At 36.6% G+C, this 20,923-nt stretch overlaps 2 protein-coding genes across 4 annotated transcripts in view; one reads left to right on the top strand and one right to left on the bottom strand.

Annotated features, from left to right (window-relative positions):
* Positions 1 to 5,213, top strand: part of Arhgef26 (Rho guanine nucleotide exchange factor 26) — a 111,940-nt gene extending 106,727 nt beyond the window's left edge. Inside the window, exons 13-15 of one of the 2 annotated variants that reach the window (XM_074073949.1) lie at positions 1,282 to 1,349; positions 2,462 to 2,566; positions 3,208 to 5,213. In XM_074073949.1, coding sequence (XP_073930050.1) covers positions 1,282 to 1,349; positions 2,462 to 2,566; positions 3,208 to 3,350 — 316 coding nt within the window. In that variant the 3' untranslated portion in view covers positions 3,351 to 5,213. The remainder of the gene's footprint in view (positions 1 to 1,281; positions 1,350 to 2,461; positions 2,567 to 3,207) is intronic. The other variant, XM_074073950.1, reaches the window with a different exon arrangement.
* Positions 5,214 to 11,497: 6,284 nt separating this feature from the next.
* Dhx36 (DEAH-box helicase 36) overlaps positions 11,498 to 20,923 on the bottom strand; it is a 38,111-nt gene continuing 28,685 nt past the window's right edge. For both annotated transcript variants that reach the window (XM_020180833.2, XM_074073948.1), the window contains 5 exons: positions 18,861 to 18,960; positions 18,676 to 18,766; positions 16,105 to 16,225; positions 15,271 to 15,423; positions 11,498 to 14,917 (listed from right to left, as the gene is read on the bottom strand). In XM_020180833.2, the coding sequence (XP_020036422.1) occupies positions 14,732 to 14,917; positions 15,271 to 15,423; positions 16,105 to 16,225; positions 18,676 to 18,766; positions 18,861 to 18,960 (651 nt within the window). In that variant the 3' untranslated portion in view covers positions 11,498 to 14,731. The remainder of the gene's footprint in view (positions 14,918 to 15,270; positions 15,424 to 16,104; positions 16,226 to 18,675; positions 18,767 to 18,860; positions 18,961 to 20,923) is intronic.

Here is a 20,923-nt window from a genome sequence, read left to right as displayed (position 1 = left end):
CAGGTGCCTTTGGAGAGGGGTTAACGATCTGACAGCATGCATATGTGCATAAAAGTAAGTAGGTGAGCACAGAGCTGTGTGCACTTAGCGTGCAGTTGGCTTACTTTAAGTATGGTGTTACTTAGTGACAGTGTTTTCCACGTCAGTAATGAGTGGGCATGGCGAGGTGAATGAGAGGGAAGTGGATGTTTGTGAGAGAAGAGTATACAGGGAGGCTGTGGACATGTGCCACACCACAGTGCTGCCCGTGGTCTCTTCTGCTTGGCAGACGGGTTGTATTTGGGGAGTGAAGGTGGGTGACATTGATTAGAAATTTAAGAGGCAGGCTGTTAGGAGAGAAAACTTTTTCAAATGTTTTGGCCATAAAGGAGTCTCTTCTTAAGAAAGTAGAGTGGCACGGTGGAAAGTGACCTGGTTTAAGTCTCTTTCCTCAGAACTCTGGCATTCTCGTCTGTGAGATGGGCTTTGGGAGTATTACATGAAATAATGCATATCAACTGCTTGTATCTGACACGTGGTTTATTGACTGCTCTTAAGAGATTTAAAAGTGTGTTTGTGTGGTTTGATTTAATTAATTGCAATTCTAATACTTACAAACAAGATACTAAACTGGGGATGACTGTTACGGAGCAGTGCTTGCTTATATGAAACTTTTAATAGAATAATTACTTTATTACATGTAGCTGTAGCTGAATACTATATTTTAAAGTCTTGATTAGTTTTCCCTTTTTTGGGCTGTATTCATCAAGCTATTTTAAAGCATTTGAGAACAGTCTAGGTATCGTCAAAGACTTTCTATTTTGATATGCTCATATTTGCCAAAATTAGTTGTATAAGGAAGAGACAACTGTACACATGGCAAATGTTGTCTTTCCTTCCCACACAGTTTGAATGTGTGAGAAGGGGAGAGGAAGTAGTAGAGAGAGAATGCTTTACAAGCATTCTTTAAAAATGAAATTTACCTTTTTTGAAAAGTTAAACATCAGCTCATGAGCGTGCTGGATATCTGATTGTGATTTTAATGTGTCAGTGTAATCAACTGTTAGATGTCAAACTGTCATATAAAAGTCCCATTTAACTAATAACTAGTCAAAATCATTTAGTTTTTTGATGATGAGAACTAGTTCCCTGCCTGTTTGAGATTTCTCAGATTATTCTTTTTCTGAACAACCCCTCTGTGGGCTCCCCACCCTGTTCTCTGGGGACTGGCTGTCTAGAACAGTATGCATTCTCTGTCTGATCACCTTGGATCTCTCATTTGGGTCTGCCCTCTGTGTCTAGGAGTGAAAGAGCCCGCTGGATAACCGCCCTGGGACACAGCAGTGGGAAGCAGCACCCAGACCGGACCTGTAAGTTCCCCTCCAGGCAGCCTGCTTGGTAACGTGGAAGGGCTCTGCCCCCTGCTGGACGCCGAGTCATGGAGAGATTAGGCCACCACAGTAACTGCTTCCTAAATTTCCTCCAGCACTTTGAAGTTAGGGGTTCTGAATTCAGTCTTTGTTATGTAAACATAACAACCATTGCTTGACCTTCCTGAGCCTGTTTAACCATGTTCTAGTCAGAGACACCAACATACACAGCACAGGGTTATTGTGAGGACTCAGGGAAATTATTAATGTGGTGAAAGCCCTGCTTGAATCTTAAAGCGCTTAAATGTTTAGCTGTTAGTAATACTTAAATTTGCAACTACTGGCTATCAGTCTGAACCTATGCTGAAAGTTTGCAACCTAAAGAAAATTACCAAGCCATCCCTTTTAAATTAAGTGGTAATGTTAAGAAAATGTTTGTTATTCTTCCGTGGTACCAGGGACAGTTGCAAGAAAGGGATGGTGTCCTGTCCTGTGCCTCTGGATGAGTCTAGTTGGAAGGTCAAATCCAAAGAATTGCGGTGGCAAAAGTGGCTATCTGAGGCATTCAAAAATCAGGTTGAATCACTCAGAGCCAGAGTGATTGGCTTGGATTCATTTTATATTAAAAAAAAAAAAAGTCAGTCAGTGCCAAGGCCCTGAAATTGTTTTATGTCGCACATCTGTGTTTGGGGGATCTCTAGAATGTCTTGTAAGCTTTTGGTTGGAGCTCTTACTTCTAAACTGTGGCAGCTTTCACCACTGGTGGGATGGAGACATGCCCTGGATGAGAGCCAGAGACCTCAGAGATCAGCAGTTGCACCATACTGGCATATGAAATACCCTCTCGAATCAGTTTCCCCAGTGCATGAGGCTGTTTCCTGCTCGTGTGTAACGGGATCAAGGCTGTTAGTGAGGGTATTTGTGTACCATAAGAGGCCTTTCGAAAAAGCAAGAGGTTTCCTAGAAAAGGTCTACTTCCTAATGGAAGTCTCCTTGTTCTGTCCATGCTGGTGTGAATTGCACACAAGAGTAAACGCACGCTGCTGGTTCAAACCTGTTTGATTTCTTTCTCCCTGCCGCCAGAAGCTCAGTCTGTCCCTTTTCCTCCCCAGCACTGACCCAGGTAGAAATCATTAGATCATTTACTGCCAAACAGCCAGACGAACTCTCCCTGCAGGTGGCGGAGGTGGTCCTCATTTATCAGCGTGTTGGCGATGGTGAGTGAGTGAGTTCTTACAGGCACCCAGGGGGCCATACACTCAAGGAATCCATTTTGTCACTGTCACCTGTCTTCCACATCCCTACACATGAGTGTTTGAACTCACATATACTGCCTTCTCATTTTGAAGGCCAACTTTACTTTGTCCCAGTTTTTATTCCTTGATTAGGAGATTTCATTTCCTAATTTGGAGGCTTCTCAGAGTCCTAAGGATCATTTAGAAAGGTATTTTACCCTAACCACCTCTGCCTCTTTGCCCACTTTCCTTTGGTTTTCTCTGCAAGTTTGCTTTTGAATCTGGATGCAGTCACATGATTTCTTATTCATGTTTTCTTTCCTTCCCAGTGACCTGCTTCTCATAGCCAAAGGTCCTTCCTAACTTGCAAAAGGAAATGTGTCCAAAGCATCCCCTTCCCCAGCTCAGCCCAAGTTCACGTACTTTCTCAACCCCCTCACCTCAGGGCTCTGCTCATGTTCTGTCCCTGGGATATCACCCATTCTTTCCAGAAATCCTGTCATCTCTTTCACCTTTCTTTTCTCACCTTCCATCATCCATGGTGGCTAACTTGTGGGGGAAGGCTGCCTGGTGCAGATTGCTTCAAATACCTTGCTCGATGTGGACTCTGTTCTTCCTTACAGGCTGGTACGAGGGGGAACGACTTCGAGATGGAGAAAGGGGCTGGTTTCCTATGGAATGTGCCAAGGAGATAACATGTCAAACAACAATTGATAAGAACGTGGAGAGGATGGGCCGTCTGCTAGGACTGGAGACCAATGTGTAGCCTCTCAGAAGGCCTTTGGTTAACTGCCTGATTTGCACGATACAATGGTGGGCTAGTTGGTTCTGGACTGGTTTTACTGATAATTTTATCACAGTGTATTTAACTAAAAGCATAGGAACACTTGGCCTTTAAGCTTGCCACGTTGTTCTCTCTAGGACAACAGCTACCAGACACAGTCAGTTCCCAACGCTCAGCGATCCCCTTGTGAACCTGTGGGCCGACAGAGCAGCCTACATCAGGGATGAGGCAGTGTCAGTGCCGGGTTTTCACTGTGTTCCAGCATAAGGTGTAATAGGATGCTTATCCTGGCTGTCTGTCCTCACTTGGCTCAGAAAATCACTATTCTGCCTTGAACATCTCCTTTATATGGTTTTCCCAGGATTAGCAACATCTTGTCTTTAAGAAATGCTCAATTTGTAAATATTTTTCACATCTGATTCTAATGCTATGTTAACTCAAAAGGAACTGGTAGAGTTCAGAAGGTGAGCTGTCACATTTTTCTAAACCCTTTCCCAGGATAGGAAATTGGCACTTGATTCTTCATTACCATTTTCCTCATTAGCAGGAAAGTAAGGAGTTTTTTAAATCTGCCTCACTCACCTCACTCAATATTGGTCTTAGACAAGTGTAGCCTAACAGAACTAAGGTACTTTATTTAAATGGCATAGAATTTAACTAGTTCACATATGTAAGCACATCCTGAACTAGGACAGGGATCCTACTTTAAAATTTTTAAATCCCAAATAAGCTGATAAGCTGACATGAGGCTGCTTTGTGTTTGGTTCCTGACTGTTCCTACTTGTTTCCAAATAGGAAATTTGGCTGGAATACGTTAACAATCTCAAGGAAGGGAAAATGAAACCTTAGATGGTATCAAGCAGCCAACATGGTCCCTATTTGAAACCTTTTGACCTTAGTGGGAATCCATTCTAGTTGCATTAAAGGCCTTGCTCACTTAGGTTGTAGGGTGAGGGTTTGGAAGACTGGAGGGGCGAAATGATGTTCTGTGGCAGCTAGGTTCCCTCTCTATTCCAGTCTCTTAACATGGATAAAATCTGGCATAACATACATTATTGGAAAATTCAAATCTATTGGAAATGCCCAGCTACCGGTCTACTAAATAGTTTTTACCCAAACCCTAAGGTTCCGGAAGCCCAGTGAGTGGGCAAGTATGCGTGGCTCACATACCTGCCCCCTTCATCCTTAGGAGTAAGGCTCCTGAGTAGGGCTCTCAGGCTTCTTACCTTTGCGTACATTCTGGCTGCAAAAAACATTCCAGGCCCTGAGTTCCCAGGTCTCCAGGTCTGACTGAAGTCATGGTAATGGCTCACAGCAAGAGGTGTCTTGGGTTTGTAGACAGGAATTTTGTCTCCTCTCTAATGATGTCACTGCCTTTTTACAGAGAAGCCTAGTAAATTGTAATTTAATCTATTGTCATGTTTTATTTAGGAAGGAAGGTAAATTTGTTGCTTGCAAGGGGATCATTTTGTATAATTTTCGCTAATACCCAGTTGAAGCTAAAAAGCAACGATTGAGTTCTGTTAATTAATTTATAAGTAGAAGTGTTAAACAGTTTTGAAGTATTTGTGTCTTTCTGTATCAAAGCTTTATATAGCAAGCAGGTTAATACTGTCATTAGATAATGTGTTGCTGTACAGCATGTACTTAACACATTTCAATGGTGAACTGTTTTGAACGTGACACAGTATTTTTTTCAAACCTAGTTCAGTTTTTTGAATGCCTGTCTCAGAATTGTCAGTGACTTCACTGGTGGAAAACAAAGTCATTTCTGTTTCAATAAATTGAGACTTATTGTACACTTTCAACAAAACTTGTGAATTTATAAAGATTTTGTACATACTTGTTGTTTGTGCTGGTGTGATTTAATGTACTCCTAGTATTTAGTTGGGTATGGTTTTCTGGATTTTGGGCCACATCAGAGTTGTACTCAAAAAGTGTCCACAGACAGTGCTGCCAGGATCACTCTTTACTCTTTGAGTTCAGATTAGCATCAGTTGCCCGAGAAAACTGGAGCACTTTTAAGACTTGGATGGTGCTATTTCTTCTCAGAGTGGACAGAAAAAAAAAAAAACCAAAAACCTGCAGGATAGAATAGCTTATCCTAAATACTGCACAGTTCTCTTACTGCTGTTTGTTCCTTGGAGCATATCTTAATAATCTTTTCAGCCACCCAAACCTTTGTGCTTATAAAGTTAGCCACCTTGTGAATCTTGGTGGAAGGCAAAGAATGCATCCTTCACACTATAAGTTTTTGGTTGCTTCCTAACACATTACCACAAGCTTAGTGACTTAAAACAATGCTCTTTACTATCTATCATCTCAAAGCTCTGCCATCAGAAGGCCAGGGTGGCTAACTTTGGTTGAGTTTCTCTTATAGTATCACAAGACTGCCATCAAGTGCTTTTTTCTCACCGAAGCTTAGTGTCTCCTTTCCCGCTCATTCCTATTGTTGGCTGAATTTACTTCCTTGTGGTTGGAGAACTGAGGTTCCTATTTCCTTTCTTGCTGTCAGTCATAGTCTGCTCAGGGCTTCTAGAAGCCATTCCTTCTCAGCATGCGTCTCCTTCCACTTTCCAGGAAGCAGTGGTACATTTGCTCCTCCCCATGCTTGAAATCTGACTCCCTCTATGCTATCAGAGGAAGAAATCCCTCCTTTTAAAGGACTCATATAATAGGTAAGGCCCGAAGTATAAGTGATGATTAGCTCAGAATTAACTGATTTGGGACCGTAATTAAATGTGCAAAATTCCTTGGCCATGCACCATAAAATAACCTAAGGTGTAACACCAGACAGGCATCTTAGAATTCTATCTACAATACCATCTATAAAACATTAAAATGCTGGGTACTTTTAGTTTTCTAGCAATCTTTGCAGCTAAAATAAGCCATGTGATAGCAAACACCAGATACATTTGTTTTAGGATACACCCATCAAAGGCATCTTGGCTGCATTTTCACTCAAGCTAGTGATTGATGGAAGAAGAAAGAGATGGGAGTATCATCTATGAGGACCAGCAAGATGCTCCACCTCTCTCCAAACTTGTTGCTGCATTTCCCTGGGCTTTTGGAAGCAGCAGAGCCACTTGGACTTGCAGTGCTACAGAATGCAGACCAACATTTAGTTTTAGCCTATACAACCCTGTGGATTGCTGGAGTGGCAATATGAGCCTGATACATCTAAAACTATGCTTTCTGGAAGTTTAGCATAATTAAGACCTGGCAGAGAGAAACAAAACCTGTGGAAGAAACTAGCATTGCCTTAATTGTCAATTACTTCTACAAGCAAATTATCAAAGGTTCAGCAAGCGTCTTGAGACATGCCACTGTGATACACAAAAAAGCAAACAGGGACTCCAGATACTAAAATAATAAGATACAGTAGAATAATCATAATCACTATGTTTATAAAGCCACTTAAAAAATACAATACAGAGCTAATAACTATAAAAAGTAACTTAAGAACAATAACAAAACAACTGGAAATTATGGAACTGCATTTAACACCAGATTAGATAAAGAGTTAAAAGACATGCTGGGAAACTGGAAGAGAGGCTAGAAGAAACTACCCACCAGGAATCATAGGCAAAAGGAATGGAGAATGCAAGGATTTAACTGGGGTCTCAGAGAAGAGAGCGAGAAGGAAGCACTGGCAAGATGGCTGCACCTGCACAGCCTTGCTGGGAAGAAGCCTGATCTTAGTGATCTCTCCAGCTGAGGATTCCTAGGGGCTGACTGGTGAGAAAGTCAACTGGTAGCACTCCTAGCACCTAAGGGAAAAAAATCCCTTTAGTCCTGAAGGCAGATCAGGGCACAGCATCACAGCATTCACACTATGTAGGTGTTATCACTGTTCAATAAAATGATCTTTACCATATGACTAAGGATGGAGAGAGTGTGCATACTGACAAAAGGTTCATTTAATCAAGAAGATGTACTCCTATAGGTAAAATTCCAAGGCAAAACCCCATTGAACAATGAACAGACACTAAAAAACAAGGCCAGGAATGTAGACCAGGTCATGTTAAGGAGGCTACTAGCAGGAGGGGGAGGGCAAATGAAGAGGGTAAAGGAGGGTGAATGTGGCTGAGGTATTTTCTATGTGTATGAACATGGAACACTGAAAGCAACTGAATTCGTTTTAAAAGGGGGGAAGAGGGAATAATCGAGGGGATGAACCAAACTGGGGTATATCATACACATATATGATAATGTCACAACAGAGCCCCCCTGTACAACTATTATAAGCCAGTTAACTTTTTAAAAAGATGTACTCATTCTAAATGTATATTCGTCCAGTATATGGTCCCGAAATATACAAAGCAAAAATTAGAATTAGGATAAATCCAAAATCGTAGCATGAAATATCTTAACATGTCTCTCAGTATTTGACTCAAAAAGTGGAAAAGAATCAGTAAAAATATAGAGGATTGTAACGACAATGGGTAAATATAGTAGGAATATATGGGACACCACAACAATTTCAGCATATACATTCTTTTCATGCACGTAAGGCCATAGGGGAAGTGTTGTTTTTTTTTTTTAATGAAGATCTATAATAAAAATTAAGAAATATTTACTTGGAACTTAGACCTCAATGTAAAATGCAAAACCTATACCCTTAGATGACATAGGGAAGTCTAAGTGATGTTGGGTTTTGGTGATGTAAATACAACACGAAAAGCACAATTCATAGGAAAAAAATTGACAAGCTGAATTTATTAGCATTAAAAGCCTGTTAACAGAATGAAAAGCCAAGCCACACAGTAGAGGGATATCTTTGCAAAACACATCGATAAAGAATTTTCATCCATAATATACAAAGAACTCTTAAAACTCAACAATTAAAAATCAGCTTAATTTAAAAAAATGGGCAAAGCAGGTAACTCACCAGAGATGTACAGCTGGTACATAAGCACAGGACGAGATGCGTCACACCCCAAGGTGGAGGAATGCAAGTTAAACCCTTGAATTAACAAAACCTAAGTTATCACCTTTAGACACACTAAAACAGCAAAAATCTAAGACCCTAACAACCCCGAATATTGATGAGAATACAGAGTAGTGGACTTTTATTCATTGCTGGTTGGAATGCCAGAGTCTCTTGGCAAGAGTCTGGCAGTTTCTTACAAAACTGAGTACTCCTTCCACATGATCCAGTAATCAATGTCCACAGTATTTACCTAAATGAGTTGAAAACATGCCCACACAACTGCATGTATTTATAGCGGCTTTATTCATAATCAGAAAAATTTGGAAGCAACCAAGATGTCCTTCAGTAAGTGGATAAACTATGTACATCCACACAATGGAGTATTAACCAGCAATAAAATGTTATCAAGCCTGCAGAGACATGAGAAACCTCAAATGCATACTGCTAAGTGAAAGAAGCCAATTGGAAAAGGATAAACACTTTATGTCTACGACTAAATGGACATTCTGGAAAAGGCAGCTATGTAGACACTGGTTGCCAGTGGAAAGGGAAGGAAGAATAGGGGCACAGGAATTTTTAGGACAGTGAAAGTATTCTGTACGATATGGCAATGGTAGAAACATGTATTATACATTCATCAAAATGCATAAAAAGTGAACCCTGATAAACTAGTTAGTTAATAATGAAGTATCAAGCTAGCTCCAGTGGCTCACGCCTGAAATTCTAGCTACTTGGGAGGCTGAGAGCTGAAGGATGGCAATTCAAGACCAGCCTGGGCAGTTTGCAAGACCCCATCTCCAAAATAACCAAAGCAAAATGGACTGGAGTTGTGGTTCAAGTGGGAGAGGGCCTGTTTTGCAAGCATGAAGCCCAGAGTTCAAACCCCAGTCCCACCAAAAAAAGAAAAGAAGTATCAAATGTCTCATCAATTATAACAAATGTACTCCATAATACAAGATGTTAAAAACGGGGGAAATGAGAGAGGGAGGGCTGAAGGGTTATGTGGAAACTACTTTGTGCTCAATTTTTCAGTAAACCTAAAACTGCTTTTAAAAATGTATTAATTGAAAAGAATTGTTGAAGTTTTTCAAATGAAGGAAATGGACAGAAGGAAATTTGGAACACCAGGAATGAAGAACAGATTTGAACAAATACACTGTGCTCTTCAGTTTTTAAAATTAGATGGTTCAAAGGGAAATTCTATTGTCTGACCAGGGTTCTTAAGAAAACTATATTATGAAGGAGAGAGGCAAATGTACCTAATGGTGGCAAGGTTGTCATGATTCACTTGAAATTGCAAAAATGTTGGTACCAGATTTGAAAATTTGTTTTTTCTTGAGGTGCTAGGGATTGCACCTATAGCCTCATGCATGCTAGGTGGGTATGCTATCACTGAGCCACACCCCAGCTAACACTAGTAGACTTGGTTACATATATACACTATAATCTACAAAGTAACAAATTTATACAGAGACACAGTAAAAATTTACAACAGGCAAAATGGAATACTAAAATCTTTTCAGGTAAACCATAAAGGTGGGAGAAAACAGTCAGGAATGAAAAACCTGAAGAAAATGAAAATAGTCACACCTGTCTGCCATGAATCAAAGAATACATAAAACTTAAGTCCCTAGATAACTAAAAGATAGGTATTGACAGACTTTTTTTTTTACTTTTTTGCAATACTGAGGGTTGAACTCAGGTCCTTGATTTTGCCAGGCAGGCATTCTACCACTTGACCCAGGCCTTTTTGCTTTACTTATTTTTCAAATAGGGGCTATTATTTATGCTGAGGCCTGGACCAAGATCCTATTTACATCTCCCATGTCACTGGGATGACAGGTGGGACAGCACCACGCTGTTTTACTCTCATGAACTTCATGTCTGGTCTGGCCTCATATTCCCAATCTCTCTCCCAGTAGCGAGGATTACAGGCTTAAGCCATTTCATCAGGCTTGACATTTTTAAATGATGTAACTATATGCTGTCTACTTGAAACACATTTCAGATGCAATTATAGATAAATTTAGAGTAAATAAATAAGAAAACTATCAAGCAAATATCAATATAAAAGAAAAACAGGTGAAGTGGGTTCCCGATTAGCAGATAAAGTAGACTTCAAAGAAAACTACCAAGGACAGAGAGGGGACACTTACCACTAAAAGGATCAACATGCCAAGATGTAACAACTTAAATGTGTATGTTCTGAGTAACAGAGATTCAGCAAAAATTAACAGGACCAAAAGAAAAAACTATGCAGAACAGAACACCAAGGAATGTGATCTACTACACCCAACAGATTATTCTTTTCATATAACTAACTATAGGACCAAGATAGCTCACATTTTGGATATAAAACAATTTAACAAATGTAAAGAGACTGAAATCATACAAAGAATGTTCTCTGATCATAATGGAACCAAGCTAGAAATGAAATGCATTCCTTGCTGAGTTTTTTCTTTCTAGACATTGTATTGTTGACCCCTGAACAAACATGGATGTGAAGAACACTTACATGTCACCTTTTTTGAGGGCACAGAAAGGAGAATTTACAACTTGAAAAAAATTGCAGATGATCTGCATAGCCTAGAAATATTGAAAAGTTTAAGACAAGTTAGGTGCATTTCTTCTCATGCCCTTTCCTTTATCTGAAGCTGTGTAACGCAGCAGCTCTTGCCATCACGACTACCTAAAACTGGTGGTTTTCAATGGCTTACCCTGTGTACTGTTCCAGCCAACTGAGGAGCAGCAGGTCTGGCCATTTTCAATGTCAAGGAACATAAGTAAGTTTCCACATATCAAAATTAATAATCCTCCCTCTCCCTAGTCAGATATATTCTTACAGTCCCCAATCATTTAACATATGAAGTGAAAAATCAAAACACAGAAGTGTAAGACAACTAAGCAAAATAGCAAAGCACATAAAAAGATGCTTACCATTAGTTAAACTAACTAAAACCAAAATGAAATAGAACTCCATACCCACTAATGGTTAAAATTAAAACAACCGAAAACCAACTAAAAACCAAGTACTGGCAAGGACATGAAACACCCAGACCCTGCATACATTGCCCTTATTGCAAAAATGGTACAGCCACTTCTGAAAAGTTTGGATTTTTCTTAAAAGTATACTTAACATATATGATACCTTAATTTTAGGTATTATCCCAAGAGAAGTGAAAACATATACAGTGACTTTATACACGTGTTCATAGCAGCTTTATTTGTAACAGAAAACTGGAAAGTCAAATGTCTACGAACTGGTGAATGAATAAATTTCATAACCACATAATGCAACACTAAACAATAAAAAGGAAGTACTGCCACATGCAAAAACATGAGTTATCTCAATAGCTTCATTGTTAAGTGAAAGAAGCTAGACACAAACAACTACATACGATTCCCTTTATTGGAAATTCTTGAAAAGGCAAAACTAATGACAAAAAACCAGGGGGTAGAAGCAAAGGAAGGGAAACTGCCTGTAAAAAAAATAAGGGAAGTTTTTAGGTCATGGGATGCTCTCTATCACAATTGTGGTTGCTAACATAACTGTATACAGCTGACAAAATCCAATGCATTACACACTTAAAACTGGTTAATTTCATTCCATCTGTATAATACCTTAAAGCTTAAAAAAGGTATGGCAATGTATCAAAATGTAACAGTTGTAATGATTTAGTTTGTATTTCAAATTTCCAAATACTCGATAAAGATGTATTGTTTAAAATAAAAATGCTATTTTGAAGCAACTAGCATTATTACAAATACATGATTATAAAAAATAATCACAGTTACTTAAAAATAAATATAAACTCAGAGGTAAGAACAGAAGGAATTTACCACCATTTATTTAGTCTGGGTGAGGGATACTAATTTAAATTCCTTCTAAAGGTTTTCTACAATTAATAACTTTTAGGGTAGACTGTTTTAAAATGCAGCAAAAATTGAGAATAACTTGTAATTAACTGATACAAATTTATCCAGAGCTTTTTACCAAATTAATGAATTAGGAAGGCATCATATGCATTCACTTTCTGCTTTTAAACACAATGGTTTATTTCTTTCACTCTCCCCCTTTACCCAAATAAATTTTAAGGTTTTTCCAATTTATTCTCTATACTGCTTAGAATAGTAAGACGAATAAGATTTTCCTTCTTAATGCAACATCTTATTTCTTAAAACCACTGAAGAACGAATGTTTTTTAGGTCTGGAATGTATTTTCCATTCAGAAATGCCCTATTCTGTAAACAAAAGAAACGGAACATAAATAGCACCTTTGATTAAAATGTCTACCTAGATCAGTTGCACAGCAGATAAAAACTGGAGGTAACAACTGCTTTAACTTCTATGACTATCTCATCTACTACATAATTCTTAAGGAACATTTCTTCCATTCATATGAAGATTAAATATTTATTTTCAAAAATTGAACCAACTAATGATCTTTTAACAGAAATTTTTAAATCCTTTCTTCCTTTTTGGTCATTTGGAAAGTGGCTATCGATTAAACTGGGTAATTAAAGCAAGAAGGGGTGAGGGGGAGCACAAACCTAAACACTTTAGAGCAAATGGGACCTAATGGTCATCTTGACTTTAGGGACAAAACTAATACACTACAATATTGTGACATGACTCAATACAAGAATTCAGTAAGACTTAACTTTTGGGAGAAGACTTAGGGCACAGTACATTCAAATCCTTGTAGGCAATGACAGATGACATATACTCCCAGAAATGGAGCAATACCTGAACCAGTGCTGTTAACAGATCCATCGCAGCATTATCAATACATCCCAGTCATTTTATAATACCCTTATTCCTTTGGTTTCCTTGCATTTAATGGAAGGCACAATAAATTTTCGTTTTTAGCGCACAGCAGGATGGTTCTGATTCTTTTTGCAGTATGTCTAGTAATACCATTTTTACACCCTCAGACATAAGGGTCAAAACTTTTAACACATGATAGACAGTAAGAAGAGGCCTCAGCAAAAAATACTCAATGATAGATAGCATGCTTCAGTTAACATGTTTTCTGCCAAGGTAAAAATGGACTTATTAAAATATGAGGGACTTAGTAAGTTAAAGTACTCTCAGATGTAGCACAGTTCTAGAGTTAATTCTGCACCACACCAGCATAATCAAGGACTCTGGTGTGTTCCATTTTCCCACTGAGCCAACCTCAGTACATGGTTGTGTCCCCTTGTAGATAGACCACAGCAGTTCTGAGATCAGATTCAGACAAGACAATGTCCAAAGAAAATAAGAATTTCCACCTTTAACTCTATTTGTGAGGAAACTGTCTCAGATATCCCCTTGTAGATTGCTTCTCAGTTGCCATTGGCAAGGACAGATTCACCTCCCCATTTCTCACTAAGTACTTATCAAGGGGAATAATTCACTCTTGGGGAAGAGGGCACAATATTCTTTGACACAAAGCTGCAGCGTAGTAGGGACACTTGAACAAGAACTCAAGAAGGGAGCAACAAAATGGTTATTGGAAAGCAACCAACAATGTTTGTCACAATCTAAAAGAAGTGAAAACACATAGTACGGTAGCTTCCATTGACTAAGAGGGCAAAGAAGCACTGAAAAAAAATGTATTATTATAGATTATTACACATTAAAAAAATTCAGGGACAAATAATAACTAAGATTCAGTGAGGACACTATACACCAGGCACTAGCCTATGTGCTTTTGAGCGTATTAGCACATTTATCAGTACAATTTTTGCTTGTACTTCAAACAAGGAAGAGAAAACAGAGAAGCTAAGTAATATGCCCACAGCATCTAGTAAGTGACAGCACTGAGACTGAAATTTAGGTAATCAAGCTCCAGACTCATGCTTTTAACTGCTACATCACGCTGCACAGGGCAGTGGAAGGGGGTATGTACAGATCTTGAAGAGTAAAACATAAAATAAACCAAGGGATAGGTGGAGATGTAGAAACTAAACCAAGAAGTTTAGGTGATATTTATACATTGTACATTTTATTAAATACTGGGCTTTATTACAACAAATTTATTTTTGATAGAAGTTTCATTTAGAGAAATGTGATTGTGTTTAAATTCTTAACTTGACACTGCTTTTTGTTAGCCATTCTATTTTTGCTGGTTTTGTACCTAGTCATTATAGGCAGAAAATTAATTTTGCATAACAGAACAAAGGAATTTCTCAAGGGTACAACACAATATTTATGAGGCACACTCTCAAAGTGTGGATATGACTACAACAGAGTATACGATCAGAACATACTGCTTTTTATGGTGTATTTATAACAGCTACAGAGAACACTGTTAAGTCATGCACATTAAAACCTTTACTACCTACTAAAGGTTTCTACCTTACATGAAAGTCCCAGGGTTTGACATTTTGCCAAATAAGGAAAACTGATGTCAAACTGGCTTTTCAGACTACCACAGAAAAGCTGTCAGCTGTAATACCCATCCTGGAATCGTGGTGGAAAGTTCCTGGGAGTTGCCTTTTCCTGTGTTTTGATCAAGTCTAGAATAGCTGACAGTACTGCACAGTCTCTGGATTTAGTGTCATTCCAGTCTACTGGATGAGGACTTTCGATTTTCTCTTGCAGAAGGATATCCAGCTCCTTTCTTAATTCCTGAGGATGGAAAAAGTATATGTGTTCAACAAAGGCAAAAGCATTATCAAACAATGTAATAGATAAATGTGACTTTAGGCGCTACAAGGAGTTTCACAAGCTATTACACAAGACTACAATATTTAATGAGTAACCAACTAATGTGTGGATAAAAAAGTAAAACTTTAATCACACTAAGCCATTTAGAATAGTTGGTCTATTACCCACAAAAAACCAATTTTTAAAACTATGAGTTTTCAACACTACTTGCTGTGTTGAAATAAAAGAAATGTTTATAACATTTTAAATAAAACCACAAGACCACATGTTGAGTTGCATGTAGACTTAAAAAACAATCATGTAAAATCAGTCACCTTAACAAGATGGGCAATTCTTGCTGGAGACTGAAACACAATCCATTCATCTACAGCAATAGTTTCCTGATCGTTATCCTTTTGGATTGAAATATCGCCTCCAAAGAACAAGAGACAGTATGGAGAAACTTCTGTGCAGTCATACAAATATATCTGCAGTGAGAATTAATGTGAATTAATGCATTAGGACTCTGAAAGAATCATCATTGTGGTAATTCAACAGTATTACATACTAATCTTATTAGTGGCCTTCCTTCTAAAATAGGTGTTAACTTGTTAGTGTAATTTTGAAGATTAATTTGAAGAAGTATCATTTTAAATGAACCATTCTTTACTAATTTATAGAACATGGAGGTTTTACACTGTTGCTTTAATTTAAAATATGAGTATTTGAACAAAATATTTTGAGTGTTAAAACCAAAACACAATGTAGCTCAAGTTTTTTTATCTATATATCCAGTATTTAACAACTACCTCATGTTATTTTTCTAAAAGAAAAATATAAATAGAATCTCACTTAATATTGACTAGCATTTAGTAAACTTATTCTAACATGCCAACAAATTATACAGTGTGAGCTATATATCATAAAAATGCCAAGATTTCTTGAAAGTAGGCTAAAAGAAAATCATTCTTCAAATAAGTAACTGTACTATTTCATGAAAATACAATGATCCATCTTGAAAGATCTCTAAGTTATAAGTATAGGCTATCTGCTTAATGAAAAAAAGTTGTAATTGGTCAAAGAAAAAAAATTACAATTTTGAAAATTAGAAAATTATAAAAATATAAAACAAATATTTAGATTCATGATTATTCCAAATGTTCACTTACACTACTTGTTCTCATCTTCAGGTGATAGATAAGCCAGTTGTAGTGAAAGTCTGTTTGTTCCACATTAACAGATTTAGGATGAATAGCAACCAGACCATCAGATTTTGTGTGAACTTTCACCCTTAAAAAAAAAAGTTACAATATAGCTTGTTAAAAAGTTTTCTAGGGAATTCTTTTTATTTATTTTTCCATTAGCTTGTAAACTAACAGAGCAGTAAAAATCAAACAAGTCCAGGAAATCTTAAAATTCTGAGTTCAGTTTATTTCTGTAATGTATTAAAAATTCATATATAAGGAAAGCAGAATTTTCTGAATGACATGGAAAAATAAATTATATAAATATAATTTATAAATAATATAAATAATCCTCTCACAGACACATACCAAAAAGATGACAGAATATTCCTTGATTACAGTAACACAAACTATACCACTGAAGGGTAAGGAACAAAATGCCTGTAATTAAGTGATTCACACCAAGACAGTCTATATAAATACTTTACTATGACAATCAGAATATTGAGAACAGCCCTAAATTTACAGAATAACTTTATGAAATGATTTAAAATTTTCAGAGTATGTGTACAGATGAACATAAAATAAAAAATTAAAAACTTTGTTGAAATTGACTTTTGTGCTAAACCTGATTTAAAAAAACCTACTCTGAAAGAGTATTTGAAATGAATGTATCCTGACATAGTTAAAGCTCTCAGTTCTTAGGGGTCTTTTCTTTGATAGTCATATAAATTTTATCTCAAATTTTTAACTAATTGGATTTAATAGGAAGAGAGCTGGTAATTTATTTTATATAGTAATGGTAATTTCTTATATTAGATGAAAGAATAAAAGCTAGTAACCCATAAATCCTTCCAAATTGTTTTTAAGAATTATATTTTTAAGGTTTTAGTATAACACTCATACCAAAATCATGAATCACAGTCAATTATGATTCATTATTCAGAATAAAATTAGAAATTATGTTTTCTCATCCTACAGTCAATGTAACCAAAGCTATTCTGCAATCCTGTATCATTAGAGCAGCAGGTGCTGGCAAATTTCTATACAGGACCATACAGTAATATTTTAGGCATGAGGAATCCTACGATCTCTCTCACAACTACCCAACTCTACTAGGGTAGCAAAAAAGCAGAGACAGCATGTAAACAAATGAATATTACTATGTTTCAATAAAATATTATTAAATAAGCTTTTGGCCTTTAAGCCAAAATTTCTAACTCCCTACTCTAGGGAAAAACAAAGCACCAATCCAAAAAAAGCCTACCTGTTTTCCTAATGCCCTCCCAGGATGACAGAGGGAGATAAAAGGTTTATATTTCAAGAAGTGTCTCTACTAAGATACTTCGTCTAAGATATAGATGAAGAAAAGAATTCGGCACAGTACTGATATCAGAAAAGTACTTGGATTACATAAAATATGGATAATCCAACCACAATGATCAAAAATTCACCTTTTTACCCATGATTTTATATCTTAAACCTGCTGTTTTTTTCAACCTCAGCACTACTGACATACTGAACTTGGTAACTCTCAGCTGAGGGGACTGCCCTATATGATGTTTAAAAGTATCCCCAGTCTCTAGCTACAAGATACTCAAAGCACTCCCTCAGTTATGGCAATCATAAATATCTCCAAGTACTATTAAATGTTCCCTGGAGGAAGAGGCGGAGGGAACCATCCCAGTAAAAACAGGTCTTCCTTTGAAGTTCATATTTTTCATGTTTTTAATCACAGGGTATCCACTGTTTTCACTTAATGCAGTCCTAATATTTTACCTATTAGTACACAATGACTCAAGTTTTTTATAACATGGTATCATAAAATCGTAATTTCTCCATCATTACTAGAAATGTATGCTGTTTGCAATATAGCTAAAAACACCTGGAATGACATTTTTAGGATATATTTCTCAAATCAAAATGTGCATTTATTAGTACACTGACCCAGTGACTACTTAATGACATCTGAAATATAACATTAATCTAGAGTACCTACCAAAAGGGTGGCAACAATTCACATAGCATTTGCCAATGCTGACTTTTAGTTGCTCTGTATTCTTACTACAATGAGCTTCATTTCCAAGATAGAAATAAATATGCCCCACTGTTGTCTTCAGTTATTACTGAGGCTATTTATATATGTATTTATTAGTTATAATTTACTTCTCAAAATCATGAAGTTACCAGAATTTAATGAAGGGAGCTGTTACAAAAAAATCTCCATTTTATAAGCAAAGAAAGAGAAAAAAAAATTTCCAACACAAAATCTACTCAAGCCGATTCCAATCTAGGTGCTGGTTTTAACAGCACTGGATTTCTTAATATTTACACTGCTAGTTTTGTAACATTCTTTGTTTATAATGGGTGACAAGACAGTTGACTCCAGGGTTGTGTTGAAGGAGATGCCTATGCTAAACAGGTAGCCTTCTTCTAAATGATTAAAACCAAAGAATATGGTCCACATATCAATAGGAACAAATTCCACAATGAGTACCATCATATTAGAGTTTAATAAAGAATTGCAAATAACTCACAATAATCTTCAATGCTTACATTTTTCTTTTTTTACCCAAATTTAGTCGGATTTTAGCAACTTTGGGATATAAGCCCGCACAGATGACAGCTTTAATTATCTTCTCATTATCTATTGGGAGTGGGAAGGTAAAAAAAAAAAGTAAGTGAAGTGCTGAGACAATGGACAATAACGGCAAATTACTCACACTGTGCTTTTTCTTTACCTGAATTTATGTTAGACTGTGGATCTTTAGGATTTCTACTGCTCACAAATCCAGCTCCAAGAAGATGCTCAGCAAACTGCCCTTTCATGTTATGTAGCATCTAGGGGTCAATGGAGACAAAACCAAGACATCTTTCACACATGGGGTTGGTCTACAAAGCACATACTCAAGTCACTTAGTTCTAAGCCTTCTCTGTGTTGGGAGGACACTTCTACAAAAATGGGATCTTTCAAAGGGGTTGAAAAATTAAAAAAAAAAACTCTTTGTCAAACTCTCTTTGTCAAAACACAACTATACCCGTTTATCAATGTTTTGTCTATGTTGCTTTTGAACTACAACAGAGATAAATGACTACAACATAGATTATGGTACTAGCTGGTTTTTTAGAGAAAAAGTTTTTGCATGTTGTCAAGAACCACTGATATTAAAGAATTATGCCATTTTGCAAAAGACTCACAAATATAATTTTTAAAATTACCCCTATTTTGGAAGAAAAGTAGAAAGGCACAAGAAAATAACCGACACCCACATTTCTACTACCGAATTAACTAGTGTTAACATGTTGGCACATAGCATTGTTTTTTTTTTAAAAGAAAAATAATGATTTGAGTAAAAGTGATGCATGACTCAGTATAAAGCATTCAAGAAACAGAAAAACTACCAATGAAGAAACTTCCCTTACCTTAATAATCTTCACAAATAATCACTGCTAAATAAATAAGAATGCAAACATTCCATAGTAACAGAATTAGAAAGAAATGTATCCTAACAGGACATCAATTTTAAAAACTGTGTTTTTATAAAACCAATTACATAACTTTAGTTCAACTTAAAGAAGTTACACAGAAGTGAACGTGAGCCACATGAAACTACACTTTTATAAAAATTTTTTTATTGTTGTGCTGGGTGGGGGTACATTGTAGCATGTACAAAAGTTCTTGCAACTTACCAAATGTATTGTACTTGAATTCACCCCCCCCCAACCCCGCCCACCATTCCTGGAATAGTTTCAACAGGTATCATTTTTCCATTTACATACATGCATACACAGTATTTGCCCCATATTCACCCTCCACTGTTTTCCCACCTCCTTCAACAAGAAATTTTTTTTAGAGTTTCTTCAAGCTAAAAATAAAGAGATTACGAAACATAAAACCAGTCACATCAAAATATCCCTTTTATTAAAGGTGTGACTTTAGTTTCCCAGTCTAATTCTTTTTGTAAATGACTCTATTAGCCACCTTCTGGGTTTTATAACCAATCTATTTCTCAACATAATAATCTTTACATTCTATTCTGTATGTATAACTCCCATCTTTATTTTGTACTAGTTCTATATTTAAACAGTTTCAATGTATACTACACTAGCCGATTTAGCTTGCTTCATTCCTAAAATCTTCACTTTGATTCATCTCACTGTCAGTGATATATTTCAATAGCTCATATGAACAGTGCTTCATTCTTCATCTTTATTCCTGAATTGACTATCTTGACTGGACCTGATGTTCTCAAATGAAACTTAGATTCAGCCATCTTTTCATACTGATTCATTTTTTCTCATTTCAGGGAAATGTCTCTGAATAAATACTCAATCACCCATGAATTCTATGTAGATATACCTACTGTCCTCATGAGGATTCAATTCTGCCTTTAAACTTTTTACTTACCACCTTAATTTTTGTTTTTTTCAGCTTTATCCGTTAAACTGATTAGCTTAAACTTTTCTTCTATACCAGTAATTTATTTAAGGGGTACCCATTTTATCCTTGTGACTTTTTTTGGTCTTCAATTTGGTTTCTTAGATCAGCAGTCTTTTCATTTACCTGTATTAGCTTATTTTCCTATCTTTGTTTTACCGAATGCATATTTTTATTAAGCAATCCCATATTATGAAATAGTTAAGGTAACTTGCTAAAATACACTATATTCGTTTTTCCTTTTTCTTTCAGAGCTGTAATGTTACTTTTCATTCTGCTAATGACTGGGAATTTTTGATTAGATGTGCTATAGCTATGAGTCACATATAATACAAACATACACACTTTGTATCAAGTCTTTACTAC

The sequence above is a fragment of the Castor canadensis genome, chromosome 5 (assembly GCF_047511655.1).
Source record: "Castor canadensis chromosome 5, mCasCan1.hap1v2, whole genome shotgun sequence".
In the NCBI taxonomy this organism is placed as follows: Eukaryota; Metazoa; Chordata; class Mammalia; order Rodentia; family Castoridae; genus Castor; species Castor canadensis.
This window is presented reverse-complemented; position numbering and strand designations above follow the sequence as displayed.